The sequence below is a fragment of the Pan troglodytes genome, chromosome 12 (assembly GCF_028858775.2).
Source record: "Pan troglodytes isolate AG18354 chromosome 12, NHGRI_mPanTro3-v2.0_pri, whole genome shotgun sequence".
Taxonomy (NCBI): domain Eukaryota; kingdom Metazoa; phylum Chordata; class Mammalia; order Primates; family Hominidae; genus Pan; species Pan troglodytes.
The window spans coordinates 99,063,124-99,080,901 of record NC_072410.2 but is presented as its reverse complement, the minus strand read 5'-3'; the positions used below and the strand labels follow the sequence as shown (position 1 = coordinate 99,080,901).

General features: G+C 34.7%; 1 protein-coding gene across 5 annotated transcripts in view; it reads right to left on the bottom strand.

Annotated features, from left to right (window-relative positions):
* The window catches only part of ATAD2B (ATPase family AAA domain containing 2B), a 177,829-nt gene that overhangs the window by 33,086 nt on the left and 126,965 nt on the right, over positions 1 to 17,778 (bottom strand). For 3 of the 5 annotated variants that reach the window (XM_525707.7, XM_063790083.1, XM_054678271.2), the window contains 4 exons: positions 16,407 to 16,592; positions 6,758 to 6,893; positions 4,271 to 4,467; positions 1,113 to 1,272 (listed from right to left, as the gene is read on the bottom strand). In XM_525707.7, coding sequence (XP_525707.2) covers positions 1,113 to 1,272; positions 4,271 to 4,467; positions 6,758 to 6,893; positions 16,407 to 16,592 — 679 coding nt within the window. The remainder of the gene's footprint in view (positions 1 to 1,112; positions 1,273 to 4,270; positions 4,468 to 6,757; positions 6,894 to 16,406; positions 16,593 to 17,778) is intronic. The other 2 variants (XM_009442106.5, XM_016947998.4) reach the window with 1 other exon arrangement.

Here is a 17,778-nt window from a genome sequence, read left to right as displayed (position 1 = left end):
TGCTGTTTCTTTTTTTCTTTTCTTGTCTTTCCTTTTTATTTTGAGAAAGGCTGCTGTTTCTTTTTTTTTCTTTCTTTCTTTTCTTTCCTTTCCTTTTTATTTTGAGAAAGGCTATCGCTCTGTTGCCCAGGCTGGAGTACAGTGGCATGATCACAGCTCACTGCAGCCTCAACCTCCAGGGCTCAAGTGATCCTCCCACCTCAGTCTCTCAAGTAGCTAGGACTACAAGTGCGCAACCACCACACACAGCTAATTTTTGTAATTTTTTTGTAGAGGCGGGGTTTTGCCATTGTTACTCAGGCTGGCCTGCTAACTCCTGAGGTCAAGTGATCCATTCACCCCGGCCTCCCAAAGTGCTGGGATTACAGGTGCGAGCCACCACACCCAGCCAACTTCTGTTTCTTTATCAATCACAGCTTTATTAGCCTTGCTCCATTTTCTTGCCTTCTAGGTTCTTAAAATTATTCCTACTTTCTAACAGCATCTAATCCACTGCAAAGTCCCACTTCCTTATACTCTAACCAAAATCACTTAACGCAAGTCCAAATCCTATATGGTGACACATATTCTTCCTCAGTATAATAAATCACCTCATTTTGTTTTACTGCAGATATATTCCTGGCAGTCTTCCCTGGAGAGCGATAACAAAAGTTGGGACTATACACTTGAATACAGGATGGATTAGGAGTAAAATAACACAGTTACATAGAAATCCCAACAATCAAAAGAACAGATAACATTCCACATAAAAGGATCTTTTGACACATAAACTGATCCTATTATGGATTTCCATGAATTCGAAATTCCGAATCTTTATCAGCCCTGCAATTGTTGACTAATATATTTTCAATTAAATTCTCAAATCACAATGTAAATATAAAAAGTAGAAGGTGAATGAAGAAACGAACCCCTGAAAATAATACCTACAACTATACAATTCTCTACTTTAAACACATTATTTTTATGTAGGCTATGAGCTTCTTATTGAGAAGTTTTGAAAAACAACAGGTCATGAAAATTATCTATCTAGAACACAGGCATGACTTAGTATTTAAACGGTAAACTGTCTTCTGATTGATTATCAAGGGGAACCTTGCCCTATGCATCCTTACCTCCTGGGTCCTTATCTGGATTATACTCTAAAGCATTGCTACAGATGAGGTCAATATCTTTCAGGAAATCCTTTGCAGTCAGGTAATTATGTTTATCAATTTTAGTTATTACTGTTGATAAGTCCATTGGTTCCTTGATTACTTCAAGATAATCTGAAACCTAAAACAGGTAAGATATTTTAATAAAAATTACTTCCAGTTTTTCACATCATCTCAGTTCATAAAAACACAAAAACAAAGTTCTTTAAAAATTAAATCTAAATATCAAATAAATAATTTATAAAGATAAAATTGCAGCGCTATTTATGCTACCAAAGTTACTATCTGCCATACTTTCCATGAAAGCTTCAGTTTCCAGGTCATACCTAAATCAACTCTGAAATGTTTCTGTTCTTAAAATTTGAAACCATGTCAGCTTTTTTTTTTTTTTTTTAATCCTTTGGGCATATCCGGGAAGATAATGTATGGGCAAAAGTTCCCAATGAGCATCAATAAATATGACTTCAGGAAAAAAATTAAGGAAAATAAAAAGCAAAGACTTTTCATACTATGAGATAAGTTATTCTGATAAATCTCTTTAAATTTTCAACAAAAATTTTCTTTTTCAGTTTTCTAGAGTGAACTATTTCATGGAAAGTATTTTCCACTCCTTTGGAGTCATCACAAACATTTAGAGTCAATTATATAAGAAAATTAAGTATAGTTTTCCTAACCAGTACAAGATTTGCTGGATTTGTCCCTAAGTATAAAGAAATCTACAAACAAACAAACATGCTGCTTTCTGTGCTGATTTTCTGTGAGATAACCCTAAACAGGAGATATTACGTCATGATTTGCCCAATAAATTGAGTATCCCTGACCAACAAGAAAGTGTTAGCAACTTATGTATCTACTGCCTTCCCCAATGCAAATCTCAAATCAAGTAAATAGGTTTGCTATAACAGCAGTCTTAGCAGTAATGCCTAAAATTAGTCCAGGAAAGATTTCTGGGGAGATGGTTAAGTTCTGCTCTACGAAGTTTCAGATGGCATCGATACCATTATTTTTAAATTTACACATTCAAACACACACGCACATATATGTAATTTATATGTTTTTTAATGTTTAGGATTACTTATAAAAAATATTAAGTAGAAGTGTATGTGTGTTTTATTTTTCACCTTTTAGGAGCTGAAAAACCAGTCAATCCCCCTATAAGGGAGGTAGCAGAGTTATACTGAAACAAACTACCTCAGAAGATATTAGCTGGATTCCTGCTTCTGGTATTTGACATAAATGCCTGTGTATAAGTGGAAACTGTTTTATAAACTAAAAAGCACTATAAAATGTATATTATTAAAGACTATAAATGTTACCACTCTATGCTTAATTTTAAATTTAACATTTATTTTCTAAAGTTTTGTTTTCTCTGCAGTCTGCTTTGGAATTTGATAAAGTTTTCAGACATTTTAAATTCATTAGTTAAATAAAAACTTTTGTTTTAGGTTATCTTGTTTTCCCCTCTCTATCCTTCCCAGAGACTTCTATGTTCTCAGCTTAAGAGCAGAACGAACCTAAGAAGAAAGATAAAGGAGAAAACAAGAGAAATACAACCCTAAATAAAATATTTATCTGACCAACATTTTCTATCCCCTTACCGTCATTTATAAAACTATTACAGATGGCATTTGAAAATCTGACAAATCTTCTTTGATTAGAAAGAAAAGAGTTTTCCTGAGCAAAAGCAAAATTGGTTTACTCTCAGCATGGGAAGTTGAGTTGGGGGCAAGCCCCTATCCTTTAAGAACTGTTAGAGTCCAAATATACCAAATAGGGGAGTGGAAGAAAGGGCACGCACACATACCACATTTATTTAAAATAATTTTTTTATCGGCTGATAGTTTTAAAATTATTTAAAAACACTATGGGGGGGGGGGGATGACCCAGCAATATAAACTGATATTTATTAATTTAAAAAGCCAATAAGGCATGTCCTGTTGTCCCAGTGGAAAGATATAAAGTAGCTATGATAATGAATGTGGGCTTTGAATTTTAAAAACTTCCAAGTCTTGGCTATGTCACTTGCCAACAAGTCTGTTTCCTCAACTGCAAAGTAAGAATAATAATAATGATCCTACAAGGTTGATAAGAGGATCAAATGGAAAAAACAGTGTATTGTGGATAAAGGTACAAATAAAATTATAGATAGTCTCTTCATTCCAAAAAGGGGGGAAAGTATTTATTTTCAGACTTGCCAGGGGGTAGGAATGTAAATGCTAGCTCATTCTTCCTAGTAACAGATGAGGTAATGGTTTCAAAGGAATCTGCTCAGGTCCAAAAGCACAGATTTCACAATTAGGATACAACATTAAACTCTGAATCACCCATAATTCATTTTTTTAAAAAAGAAATGAATAAAAACTAAAAACACCAAAGCTGTTCAAACATGGAGTCTGAACTATAAGAAAGAGGCCAGTAAAGATTACATTGTGTTCATCCACACACTACATTATCCCAGGATAAAACAAAAACCAAAAATGTAGTTGATAGTATTAGATTCCCAAATGGAAAATTTCTTTTCTCATCATCACAAACCATGCTCCCACAAGCACACAAAATAATACACATATAAAGTGAGAAATTTTCCACTGGGAGCAGAGAAAATCCTTACAAAGAAAAATAATTCAGTTGCACGGGATATGTTTTAACTTCAAACAGCATCCCAGCCACAGGCATTTCCAAAATATGAAAGACAAAGAAATTTCAGGTTTTTAGCTACCTCTTTTGATGAGGTATACATAATTTGGGAAATGCCAGTATTAACTGGTATTGATTGGTTAATACCAATATACTCTTTGACAGCAGAATTTATCCTGGAATAAAAATAATCTAGTATGGATATTTGACTAAGGCAACTTTTAATCCTCTTAAATCGAAGAGTAAGAGACCACAAAGGTTAATAATAATTAAGAGGCCAATATAAATTGGTCGCTAATTTCATCCAAAAGTCACCAGATGTTTGCTGATGACATCGGTAGTTATCACATGGATTAAAATTTTATAGGCTAGGGGTAATATTCATCCATGCCTTTGCTTTTTTTTCCTTCCAAAAAAAGATGTCAATATTTTTTTCTTTTAGCCAGTTCAACTTCACTGTTTGCACACTACTGAAACAAGACCTCTTCAATATCCACCGGTTTGCTGAAGATGTTAAAGCGTTTATCTGTGGCCAGCCTCTTGGTTACATCCCTGAGAAACAACCGCAACTCTCTTAAAGTATTTTCCTCCTGGTCCTCCATTCGACTTTTTTCTGATTCTGATAATTGACGAGGTGGAGAAGGTAGTGCAAGAGGAAGCACTTCCATAGCACAAAGAGCTAGAGAAAATAGAAGAAAATGTTAAGATTCCAACGCCGTGGGCCAGGACCCTTTTTTGGCATTCTCTCAAAATGTTCTTTAAAGAAAAGAATTACAAATACAGTCATGTGTTGCTTAACAACAGGGATACATTCTAAGAAATGTGCAGTTAGGCAATTTTGTCATTGTGTGAACATCATAAGAGTATACCTGCACAAACCTAGATGGTATAGCCTATGACACACCTAGGCTATATGGTAAAGCTTATTGCTCCTAGGCTACAAACCTGGGCAGCATGTGACTATACTGAATACTGTAGGCAACTGTAGCACAGTCGTATTTCTGTATCTGAACATAGAAAAGGTATAGTAAAAATACAGTATTATAATTTTATGAGGCCACCATCGTATATGCAGTCCATCGTTGACCAAAACGTCATTATGCAGCGCATGACTATATGTGTGAAACATGCAAATCCAGCAAGTAAAAATTTGCACAGAAACAAAAAGGGAATAGCTTCACTTTATAAAATAACTCACAACAGGACCCCTTTAAAAAACAAAATAATTTGATTTTGAAATATTATTTATATATAACTTACGAGAAATAATTCAACACAAATATCTCCCAGTAAAGTATTACACACTGATTTTCTTAAGTCAACCTTGTTTAAAAACTGCTTCTTAAAATGGTATTACCTTATATGCATAAAAAGTATAATGGGCAAGTAATATTTGAACCTTCCTATCCCCAAAAGAATTCTGATTTTAGGCAGGTCTCCTGCCCTCATATTCTGAGTACAACAGAGTACGGATAGTGAATGGCACCTGCAGGAAGGGAGGGGAAAAAAAAAAAAAAGGAACTAAAAAAAGAATTCCACAGTCATGAAGGAGATGGAAAACCAGTCCTAAGTGTCATATGTAAAATCCATGGTACTCACTATCTATCCTAAGAAAAACAAAAAATCTTCTTAAAAGGTAAAGTATTAACTTTCCTAATTACAACGTTCTCTAATTTTAAAAGATTTCCCCTGATATCACACTAAAGCTCAGAATTAAAATTCTAAGAATTTTTCACTGATTTTTAAATAGCTCCTAAGATGAAAAGTGAAAGTCAACAGCAGCAACTGAAAAAGAATTATATCAATCGTAAACATAGAAAATTCAGATCTATGAGATTAAAATATATCTACAAGCATGAAAGATTGAAATAAATCATTTTCATAATGAAATATTTAGATTAACAGGAAGCAACGAAATAAACATAAATAAGGTATAATTTACATATTCAATTTCCCAAGGTTTTGGGAGGGAAAAAACCATAACTACAGCAATTTGACAGGGGTTCATTTTTAAAACACCAATAAAATTTGGAAAGGAGCCACTAAAGAACAATAAAATTATTAAAATGTTACATAATATAACCAATGAAAAACAAACAAAGTAAAAAGAATATGGAAAAATAAGGACTTGGCAGGGATGGGAAATGTATTGAGTATCCTACAAGAAGGGCTCTAAGAAACATAAAAGATGGAACAAGGGTAAAGAGGCTTAAAAATTTTTACCAAACAGGATTGCTACTTCCTAGAAGAGGCTGAAAGATTAAGCAAGTAGATCCTATCCTTTACACATCTTTAAGATTAGGAAAAGAAAATCTCTTTTGAATGACTTAGAATGCAGCCCTTACTATGTCAAGGAACTGAAATCTGAGAAATTCTTGAGGTACCTCTTAAGCTCAATTCTTGAGTCCAAAATTATTGAGTCCAAACCCAAGAAAAATCTAACACTTAAAACAAAGGCAGGATAGATTTTCAAATGGCTAGAATACAACGTTAAATGTAAGGGGTCCTAAATAAGTATTTGAAAAGTCAATCAATAAATAAACTACAAATGGCAAATGTTCTAAGCAGCTATTAGCCCATCAAATCTATCATGGCCCAAAAAGTAATGCGCACAACACCTGGTGTTCACAACCTGCCAGTTCAACTCCTGGGTACTTACTGTGACTAAAACAGAGGAGAACTGAAGACTTTTTTCTATGACTTTTTGAGCCCCATAATGTGACATCTACCACAGGATGTGGTTGAAGTCATAAGAAGAAGTCCTGTTTAGCAAAGCTTTAACAAGGCTATACTTCCCAATCTCAAGTCAGGTGAACACAATGGACACTTCCATACGTCATCTAAAGATAAACAGAACCTGACAAACTGTCCTCACTTCCAAGAAGAAAGGGCTAAAATAAACTGACTCCAAGAAAGGGTATTTCTTAACTCCATCCCTCCCATTTTCCTAAAGGCTTTACAAACTTTACCAGCATGTTTCCTTCGTGGTGGAGCCATTGATGCCTGATTGAGAATCAATTCTTGAAAAAATTTTCTTCTGTCTTCTTCAATAGGCCTTTGAATATACAAGACCTCTTCATACTGTATTCTAAAGATACATTTAACCTACACATATACACACACACAAAGACATTAAATATATAAAGAATTAAAAGCTTACATATCATACCAAATTGCAATGTCTTCATCTTCCAGTATCATGTTCAATATTCATAGACCATTCACATGGGGTTATAGTTAACCTAGTCCTAGGCTATGCTGTTGAAGGGTTCAACCGCATGGGCTAAACAGGAATGGAAGAATGTCCAGTTACCCAAGTCATTAATGAATGATACTACATATCTAGTAAGAGTCATCAGATAATAGCAAAAAGGATAGCTGGTTGTAACAGATGGCAACAATCTCAAAGGCTTTTACATTAAGAGGGGAAAAGTAATTACTTCGAATCTATAATAGACAGCTGGAAGAATGTTAACATTGCCATCTCTTATCCTCGTATTTCTTTGTACTCCCTATCCATTGACTTCCCTTACTGTGCTCTTTCCCTACCAAGTCTATTTCACTGTAATCTCTGGAATCCTGGTTCCACTGCAAAGAAACTATACCTCTAGTCTAGTTTATGCTCCATGACACACTCCAAAAAAATTAAGCCAATTATTCTCATATCCTTCAGCTCCATCCACTTGGTGATTACTCACCTCTTCTGTTTACCTACTCAGACTTTGACCCCAGGTGTCCACCTTCCAAGATATGCTGTTTAAATGCTCTTTACCTCATCCAAATTTGTCTACTATGGCATTAAACACTGTATTTAATTTTTATGGTTTTTCTAGAATGTCTACCTTCTACCTTCTAGACACCAAACTCCCTGAGAACAGAGACCACTTCTTATTCATCTATTTTTCTATACCTATCCCAGAGCCTGGTATTTAGCAATGCCTAATAAGTATGTACTGAAAGAGTTAACCTTGTGATTTTTGTTACCCAGCCCAAATCAAATAGGAAACTGCAAATAAAAAAAGGGAGAAAGTCACTAGTATGGAAAGATAGACCAACCATGACACTGTGAAAATATGGATTAGAATCAAAGACATCATATTCCTGCCCAAATTTAGCCACACATTTGTGGTAAAATTTGAATAATTCATTCAGTTTGTCATTTCTAACCACTTACTGGATTAAACCTATGAAATGAACCCTTAAAAATTCCATAAATATGATATCATTCTACCTTTATAACAATGAGGTAAGTATTATTTCCTCATTTTACAGATGGGGAAACTGGGGCTTAGAAAGATTTAAGTAATTGGCTTAAGGTAATAAAGTGAATAAAGAAGACTAAATTATATAAACTGTCAATGCCTTTTCCAGCTCTGAAATTCTAAGAGAAGAAGAAACAATGAAAGGTAAACATCAGAATTCAAAAACTGGATGGGGAATTATTTATCTCAACCTAAAGTCAAATCATCTAAAAGTTTATAAAATTTCACCTTGTGTCGTTCCAGTGCTTTTGTAGACTACCTTCATGCACAGTTCCCTCCAACCCTTTAATCTATGCTTTGATGGCCTTTCTTTGAAAGTTCTGGAAGTAAATTTACTACTGAACATGCTTTGTATGTCAAACACCATGCCAGACACTGCAGTTATAAAACTGAAGAAAATGTCTTTGTTCTCTGCTGTCAAAGATTTTAGAGTATCAGAAGAAAAGCATTATGATACTATGCTGGGAGTACTGTAACAGAGGTAGCAAAACAGAGCAGAGACCTTGCAAGGGGTGAAAAGACACTAGGTAAGATGTACCAGAAATCACTTATATCAATTGGGTCTTGAAAAATAAGTAGAACTTAATATCCTGGATGTACCACGGTTTCGTTCAAGAATGGCAAAACATTTCATTTTAACTATTTTCTCTGATAATTTTCAATACTATGTTAACACTTTATGAATACAAAAGCATACCAAGAACAGGCCTACAATAATCCATGGATATTCTTACCAGGTTACTACCAACACCTTAGAATCCAACATTTTATAAGTGGGATAAATTATACTTCTCTAAGTTCACTCCTAACTTTATCTTCTGACAGTCCTAGCCTCAAACTTCATGGTGTACCAAAGACAAGCCTTCCATAATTCCCAGAACAAATCATGCTCTGTTTCACATTGGTTCACACTGGTTGTGATACATAGTATTCACTCATTCCTGACCCCTTCTTTAATGCACCACTCAAGCTGATGCTTTCTGTGTGATGCCTTCCCTAACTTTCCCAGATGCACTTAGGCACACCTTCCAATATTTCTGAAAAAACAGTTCAAAAATGTTCAGTAAATTTTTACAGATGTGTAGCCATCACAAGCACGTTTTAGAACATTTCCATTACCCCAAAAAGTTTCCTCATGCCTATCTGCAGTCAATCCCCACTCCCACTCCCATGTCCCAGCCTAACAACCACTGATAATGCTTTCTGTCTCTAGAGAATTGCCTCTTCTAGACATTTCGTATCATACAACTGACAGTCTTTTATGCCTGGCTTCTGTCACTTAATACTTCAGGTTTTTCCAAGTTGTAGTATGTATTAGTATTTCATTCCATTTATTGCTGAATAGTATTTCATCACATTTTGTTTAGCCATTCACCAATTAAGGAACATTTGGATTGTTTCCACTTTTTGCTAGTATGAGTACAACAACTAGAAACATTCCCATACAAATGTCTTTCTGTGAAAGTATGTTTTCATTTCTTTTGTGTAGATAACTAGGAGTGGAATTGCTGAGTCATACCATAAATTTATGTTTAACTTTGGAAAGTGGCTGCACCATTTTACAATCCCACCAGCAGTATATAAGGACTCCAGTTTCTATATCCTTGCCAATACTTGGTATTCTGTATTTTTGATTACAGCTATTAGGTTGGTGCAAAAGCACTTTTTTTTTTTTTGCAGCTTTCAATGGCAAAAAACGCAATTACTCTTGCCCAACCTATGTTTTAGTGGGTTGCAGTGGTATTTCATTCCTGAATGACTGATAATGAGCATCTTTTCATACACTTATCATCCATTTACATATACTCTAAGGAACCTCATATAAAAGGAATTATACAAAATTTGTCCTATGACTAAGTTAGCATAATGTCTTCAAGCTTCATCCATGTTACAACATGCATCAAAATTTTCTCCTTTTTAAGGCTAAATAATGTTCCATTGTATATGCTACATTTTGTTTATCCTTTCAACTATCAATGGACACTGAGGATGTTTCCACCTTTTGGTTACTATGAATGATGCTGTTGTGAACATGGGTGTGCAAATACCTGTTCAAGTCCCTGCTTTCAATTCTTTTGAGTAAGTACCTAGAACTTGATTTGCTGGATCATATGGCAATTATATATTTAAGATAATGTCATACTGTTTTCCACAGTGGCTATACAATTTTACATTCCCACCAGCAATGCAAAAAGGTTCTCCTTTTTCCACATCCTCATCAACATTTGTTAATTTCTGTTTTTTTTTATTAACAGCCATTTTTTTTTTTTTTTTTTTTTTTTTTGAGACGGAGTCTTGCTTTGTCGCCCAGGCTGGAGTGCAGTGGTGCAATCTCGGCTCACTGCAAGCTCCGCCTCCTGGGTTCACGCCATTCTCCTGCCTCAGTCTCCCAAGTAGCGTGCCACCATGCCCAGCCTAATTTCTGTATTTTTAGTAGAGACGGGGTTTCACTACGTTGGCCAGGATGGTCTCGATCTCCTGACCTCGTGATCCACCCGCCTCAGCCTCCCAAAGTGCTGGGATTACAGGCATGAGCTATGGCACCTGGCCAATCTTTTTGTTTTATCGAATTTATTAACACATTCCTTAGAATTGTTAGTCCCCAGTTTTGAAGGTAGGGTTCCTGCAACCTTTGTAATAAGAAAAATTAATGGTTAAGAACTTAAGATCTAAAAAAAAAAAAAAAAAGAACTTAAGATCTCAATAACAAAAGGTGTGAAAAAGAGGTCAGAAATAAACCTAAGAAAGCTTTCATAAATAAAATTTGCTTTGCTCAAAACAAAATAGGATATCAACCCATTAAATAAAAATAGAAATAGTTTACATATCTCAAAATAGTAACTATGTTTACCTACTATCCTATTTCACTTAGGGAAAAAAAACTTGTGGCCGGGCACGGTGGCTCACACCTATAATCCCAACACTTTGGGAGGCTGAGGTGGGCGGATCACGAGGTCAGGAGATCAAGACCATCCTGGCTAACACAGTGAAATCCCTTCTCTACTAAAAATACAAAAAATTAGCTGGGCGTGGTGGCGGGCGCCTTTAGTCCCAGCTACTCCAGGAGGCTTAGGCAGAAGAATGGCGTGAACCCGGGAGGCAGAGCTTGCAGTGAGCCGAGATTGTGCCACTGTACTCCAGCCTGGGCAATAGGGAGAGACTCTGTCTCAAAAAAAAAAAAAAAAAAAAAAAAAAAAAAAAAAAAAACTTGAGAAGATTTCCTTCCTCTTAAATTTTAAGAATCACGTAATTGTTTTATTACCAAAATATTAATATTAAAACAGTTCCCTTGTATCTTATGATCATTAATCTGAGTTTTCAATGCCCTTACTTGATTTTTCTAATTGAAGTTACTGATTTTCCCCTCCCAGGTCCTACCATAAACCTAGAGAGACAATGACATGAAACATTTAAGATGACAAAATGCTATATGTAATCTTACTTTCATCAGCATAGCTGAGGAATATTTCTTTAAAATTCATTTCCAATATACTGAATTATATAATCTTAAACCTGCTCATAATAATTTAATAACAAAGCAGATACTGTGAATGTCTTCAGAAACAGAAATACAATTCTGGCCAAGGTTTACATTCCTTCCTACAAATATCTCTACTTTATTTGCTTCCTCCCTTAAGAGTCTTTTTTCTGTGCTCAACCTTAAATTAACTCTCTTCTCTAATTCTCCATAAATACCTTGCAATTCCCATATATCTCAAATAAAATTCTCCAAGTATCTTCAGAAAGGGTTTATAAAAGTAAATTTACTTACACTACAATTCTGCATGGTTCTCAAGTGGTCAAAAATTTAAAGAAAAAATATTTTAAAAGAAAGAATTATGCAGAAAGCGAGTGAGGCTGGGCAAGGGTTACTTAAATCCTACGTGATGATTCAACTGTTAGTTCCTTTTTTCATGCAGCAAACTTTTACAGAGTAATTCCAATGTGTTAGCACTGTGCTAGGAATGGGAGAAATGATGGCCAGTAACATCTGAAAGTGCTAGTGGTCTAGAGACCAGAGGTGCACAAACTTTTTGGTCTCAGGACCCCAAAAAAGCTTTTATGTATGTGAGCTATATGCATCAATATTTACAGATTTTAAATAAACTCATTAGATATTAACACTAACATTAAAAGAATAAAACATATATTCTTTTGAAAAATATATTTTTCCAAAATATAGAAAGAACATAAAACACATAAAACAAAATTTAGTGAGAAAAGTGGCACTGTTTTATCTTTTTTTTTGAGACAGCATCTCACTCTGTCACCCAGGCTGGAGTGCAGTGACACGATCTTGGCTCACTGCATCCACCTCCCAGGCTTAAGCGATCCTCCCACCTCAGCCTCCTGAATAGCTGGGACTACAGGCACGCGCCATCATACCCAGCTAATTTTTGTATTGTTTGTAGAGATGGTGTTATGCCATGTTGCCTAGGCTGGTCTCGTACTCCTAGGCTCAAGTGATCCGCTTGCCTCAGCCTTTCAAAGTGCTGGGATTACAGGCATGGGCCACCACATCCAGCCAGCACTGTTTTAAATGTTTTCAATTCTCTTTTGTGTCTGGCTTAATGGAAGACCACTGGATTCTCATTTCTGCTTCTGTATTCAATCTGTTACAATATGTTGTTTGACTGAAGTATATAATGAAAACCCAGACTCAGCAGATATGTAGTTGGAAATGAAACTTGATAATCCCCTGAAAAAGTCTTGGGGGCTCCTCAGGGGTCCTTGGACCACACTTTGATAACAGCTGGTCTGGTGCAATGATTTCCAAACTTTTTTGATCAAACACCTCATCAGTAAAAAATCTGAAAATATTCTCATTACTATATGCATATTTATTTAAATATACTATTTTGCTAATATACTATTTGGAAATAATATATTATAAACCATATACACACGAAATATACTGTACTATTAAATATACTGTTTTGCTATACTACTATTAAATATACTATTACCAAAATAGTATATTTAATAGTACAGTATATTTCATGCATATATGGTTTATAGTTTTATTATAAACCATATATGCATGAAATATTTAATATGAAAAATAAAAATGAACAGAAATGCTAATGTTTTCCCCAGTATCCCAATGCACAAGTACAAACTTATCGTGGGGACTATTGAACTACAAGAGAGGGATATATACAAAGAGACACAAGAGAATGTCAAAGAAGTTCTAAAAGATGAACTTGTCATTTTGTCCCACTAATAAGACACTAATCATGGAAGGACTAATTATTTTGGGGTTTTCTTCTATTTTAAAAATAGAGCAGGGAAACTTCCTTTCTCCTTCCTCTGTGAATAATGAGGTTTATTTTCTGATTATAATGATAGTTATTTATTATGGAAGATATAGAAAATAAAGACAATAAAAAACTAAAATGACTATAACTTTTATATCCACAGATAATTACTATTAACATTTCTGTGTATATCCTTCCAGTTATATCTTTATAAACACCATACACATTGATTTATTACCTGCATTTTTTAAAACAATACATTTAAACATATTTTCATGACATTAAATTTTCTCTTTTATTTTTGAGACAGGGCCTCACTCTGTTGCCCAGGCTGGAGTACAGTAGTACAACTGTAGTAATAGGCCATTTTTTCCTCTGAGAATTGGTTTTGTACTGCCCACTCTCTACTTCATTTCTTCCATAGATCTGGCAACTTGCTAACCTACAGCTACTTGGTCTACAACTCTCTGTGCTACTCATTCATTCACCAAATATTTATCAATATGTGCTAAATATTAGAGATTACTATCTTAGTTTGTGACCTAAAGAAAGCAAGCAGGCTAGGCACAGTGGCTCACCCCTGTAATCCTAGCACTTTGGGAGGCCGAGGTGGGAGATCACCTGAGGTCAGGAGTTCAAGACCAGCCTGGCCAACATGGTGAAACCCCATCTCTACTAAAATACAAAAATTAGCTGGGCATGATGGCAGGTGTCTGTAATCCCAGCTACTCGGGAGGCTGAGACGGGAGAATCACTTGAACCTGGGAGATGGTGGTTGCAGTGAGCCAAGATCACGCCACTACACTCCAGCCTGGGTGGCTGAGTGAGACTCCATCTCAAAAAAAAAAAAAAAGAAAAAAGAAAAAAGAAAGCAAGCATTCTAATGGTAGACCTGAAATTAAATTGTAAGGCTTAGCTGGACATGGTGGCTCACACCTATAATCCCAGCATTTTGGGAGGCTGAGGCAGGAGGATCGCTTGAGACCAGGAGTCAAGACCAGCCTGGGAAACATAATGAGACTTCGTCTCTACAAAAGTAAGTAAACAAATAAAATAAAATGTTAAGACTTAGGAACAGAGGAGAATTTCCTACAAACTATTAGTATAAAACATGTTATATAATCAAAAGAGAATTCCCATAATCTTCAGCCCACAAATACGATATCCACGATAGCTTTAAAAACTACTTATAAAGACAAAAGCGAGAGGGAAAGGAGCTGAAATTTCAGAATTCAATGCTGGCAAATTTCTAATCTTTTAGATAGTAATTATGGGTATTGGTAAATAAATACTGAAAAAGGTTACTAGTCAGTGGGCTTTCTGAATCCATTAAAAGTTATGACAACAGTATAACATTGGAAATGTACATGATATAATGTTAGCTTTAAAATACTAAACCAACAGTAAAATTACATATGCATATGGGCAACACAAGTAGGTAAAATAAAAACTGCTTATCAAGAAGTTAGGCTCATCAAACTTTTATTTAGAAATTTTTCAAACAATATAGAGGGAAATTTTCAGGGAATATTCCCTATATATTCCCAACTAGAACCCTCATTTATCCCACATTTTAACTCTTCTCTTTCTTTTTATAAAATTAGAATAAAACTGATAAGGAGGATCTAACTTGTAAAGTGGCTCCTAGGTTATATCCAGGTTCAGTCCATTCCTCTAAATTTCAACTTCAGCTGCATTCCTACTTTATAATACTAATACCAAACATTTAATAGCTCCATGGTTTCAAAAGAAATTCACGTATACTGTCTCACACCAATGACCCTGTCTGTTATTATCCACGTTATAGATGAAAATGAAGCAATTATACGTTCAAGTATTTATCTAAGATCAAAAGACTAGTAAGTCAATACCCTGGTTTTTCTAACTCTTGCTACATAAAGCATTCTATTAAACTTTATTAGCCTCTATGATAAACATTTTGATTAGTGATCTTCCTATACTATCAGATATTGAATAATCAAAAATGAATTACTCTACATTTAATATATTTTCCTTACAAAAAGCAGTAAAGTATACAAATCTATTTTAGCAAGATAACTAATGAAAGCTGAAACACAAAAGAACTCAGTAAACAAACACTTTAACCATAAAATTCTACATAATCAAGATTTATATTATAGCACTTAAAACATGTAAATCTTTTATATAAACATCATTCCTACTTTGTCTCCTGGGGAAAATATTTCTAAGCATTTCTAAAGGAGACTATTTCAAGACCTAGTAAGCTCGGGGTATTAAAACAATTTTTAAAAAATCAATTTCACTCAAGTAAGATGATCTACTATTTTTTTCTGAATTAACTATGATTTTACCTTAGATCTGAACTCAAAGTTAGACTTCAGATTTGAAAAATACGTGTATTAGTAATAACATTCAAGTTAACACGGTGCTATCAATGAAAGGGCTGAAAGGTCAAATCTCATCAAATGACCTCACAGATGATAAGGATGAAAAGGATATAACTGATAGTGATACAGCCACAATTTTCTTAGAAAGCTGAGTATCCCTTTTCCAAAATGCCTGAGACCAGATGTGTTTCAGATTTCAAACCTTTTCAGATTTTAAAATATGTGCATATACATATAACGAGATTATCTTGGGGATGGGACCCAAGTCTAAACAAAATTCATTTAAGTTTTATAAAAACCTTATACACATAACCTGAAGGTAATTTTATACAATGTTTTTAATAATTTTGTGCAAGAAACAAAGTTTTGACTGCAACCCATCACGTGAGGTGTCAAATTTTCCACTAGTGGCTTCATGTCAGAACTCAAAGAAGTTTCAGGTTTTGAATTTTTGAATTAGAGATGCTGAATCTGTATATATATAAGTCAGGTTTTGTTCTAAGCATAAATTATCTCAATCTTTATAACAACACTGTGGAATACCACTATACCAAAAAAGAAACTAAAACTTAAATAACTTACCTACATCATACAGCTAATAGGCAGTTACACCCAGGATACAAACCCTGGCAGTATTAATTTTATAATAATTAAAAGGTGTCCAATTTACAGAGTCAACTATTTTAGAACAATATAATAAGGAAAGATAAATATTTAATCAGTTCTTACCTCTTCAGGCAGTTCACTGTACATGGTTTCAGAGGTAGACAATAAAAATATAGGTGAAAATGATGGTATATCTTGTAGCAATGTCAGAAAAGTTGCTCTCACAGTTTCACTGACAGCTTCCCACCAATCCCCAATGTGAGGCATGTAAACAATACTAGGTACTGTTCTTCGAGCTTCACGAAAAATCTAATTAAGGAAAAAAACCAACATTAAACAACTCAAATTGATTATTCTAAAGTCTACCCAGTAATCTCCAAATATATGAAATATGTCAGGCCTATTATGGTCATTAGTTTCAGCCTCAAAATTTAAGTTCAAGATATGATGCACAAGCCTTACACAGCTTCAATCTACCCTTGCCCCACCAAAAAAAAAAAAAAAGTATGTTTTGCCCTATCAAAAAAAAAGTATGTTTTGCCCTTTAATTATTCCTATTCAGTATATATTAACAGTGGAAGGTATCAAATTGCTCCACTTATCTAGCATGTAAAGATAATAAAGCAAAACACCACTGTAAAATATGCTGCAAATAAAGAGATAAACATACACCTATGGCACTCATGTGATATCAGTAAACTTTACAAAAAGAACAACAACATAGTTTACATTTTTGAGCACCTTGACTAAAATCATACAATATATAATCATTTTAACCAAGATGTACCACCCTAGAGCTTAAAATTAATGAACTACTTGCTGAAACAGTCATTCACCTCCTCCCATTATCTTAGTTCAATATTTTATAAAATAGTCACAAAATATTCTAACTTATCTAAAGAGCAAATGATAGCAAAGAGCTCTGAGACACTTCCATTGTCAGAAAATACAGAATGAATTTTTCCTCAGGTGTTAAAAAGTCTTAACCATAGTTTCAATCACGGTCTGCCAACACACACCAATAGGGACCAGGTTGGCTATTAGTAAGCTGCCAAGCTGAATTAATGTCCCTTACTTATTAAGTCAACAGTTTAATATCCCACCAACAAATTCTGACATGTTAATAGGACATTTCTCATTATCTTTAACAAGTTTAGTTATAAAAATCTTTCTTCCATTTTGAGAATTCTATTCCTAAAATGCTCTACTTATTTTCCCTTTTTTTAAACACATTTCAATTAGCCTATGTAATATACAAGATATAGAAATAAGAATTTAGCTGGGCACGGTGGCTCACGCCTGTAATCCCAGCACTTTGGGAGGCTGAGACAGGCAGATCACTTGAGGTCAGGAGTTCAAGACCAGCCTGTCCAACATGGTGAAATTTCACCTCTACTAAAAATCCAAAAATTAGCCAGGTGTGGTGGCACACGCCTGTAGTCCCAGCTACTCAGGAGACTGAGGCAGGAGAATCACTTGAACCCGGGAGGTGGAG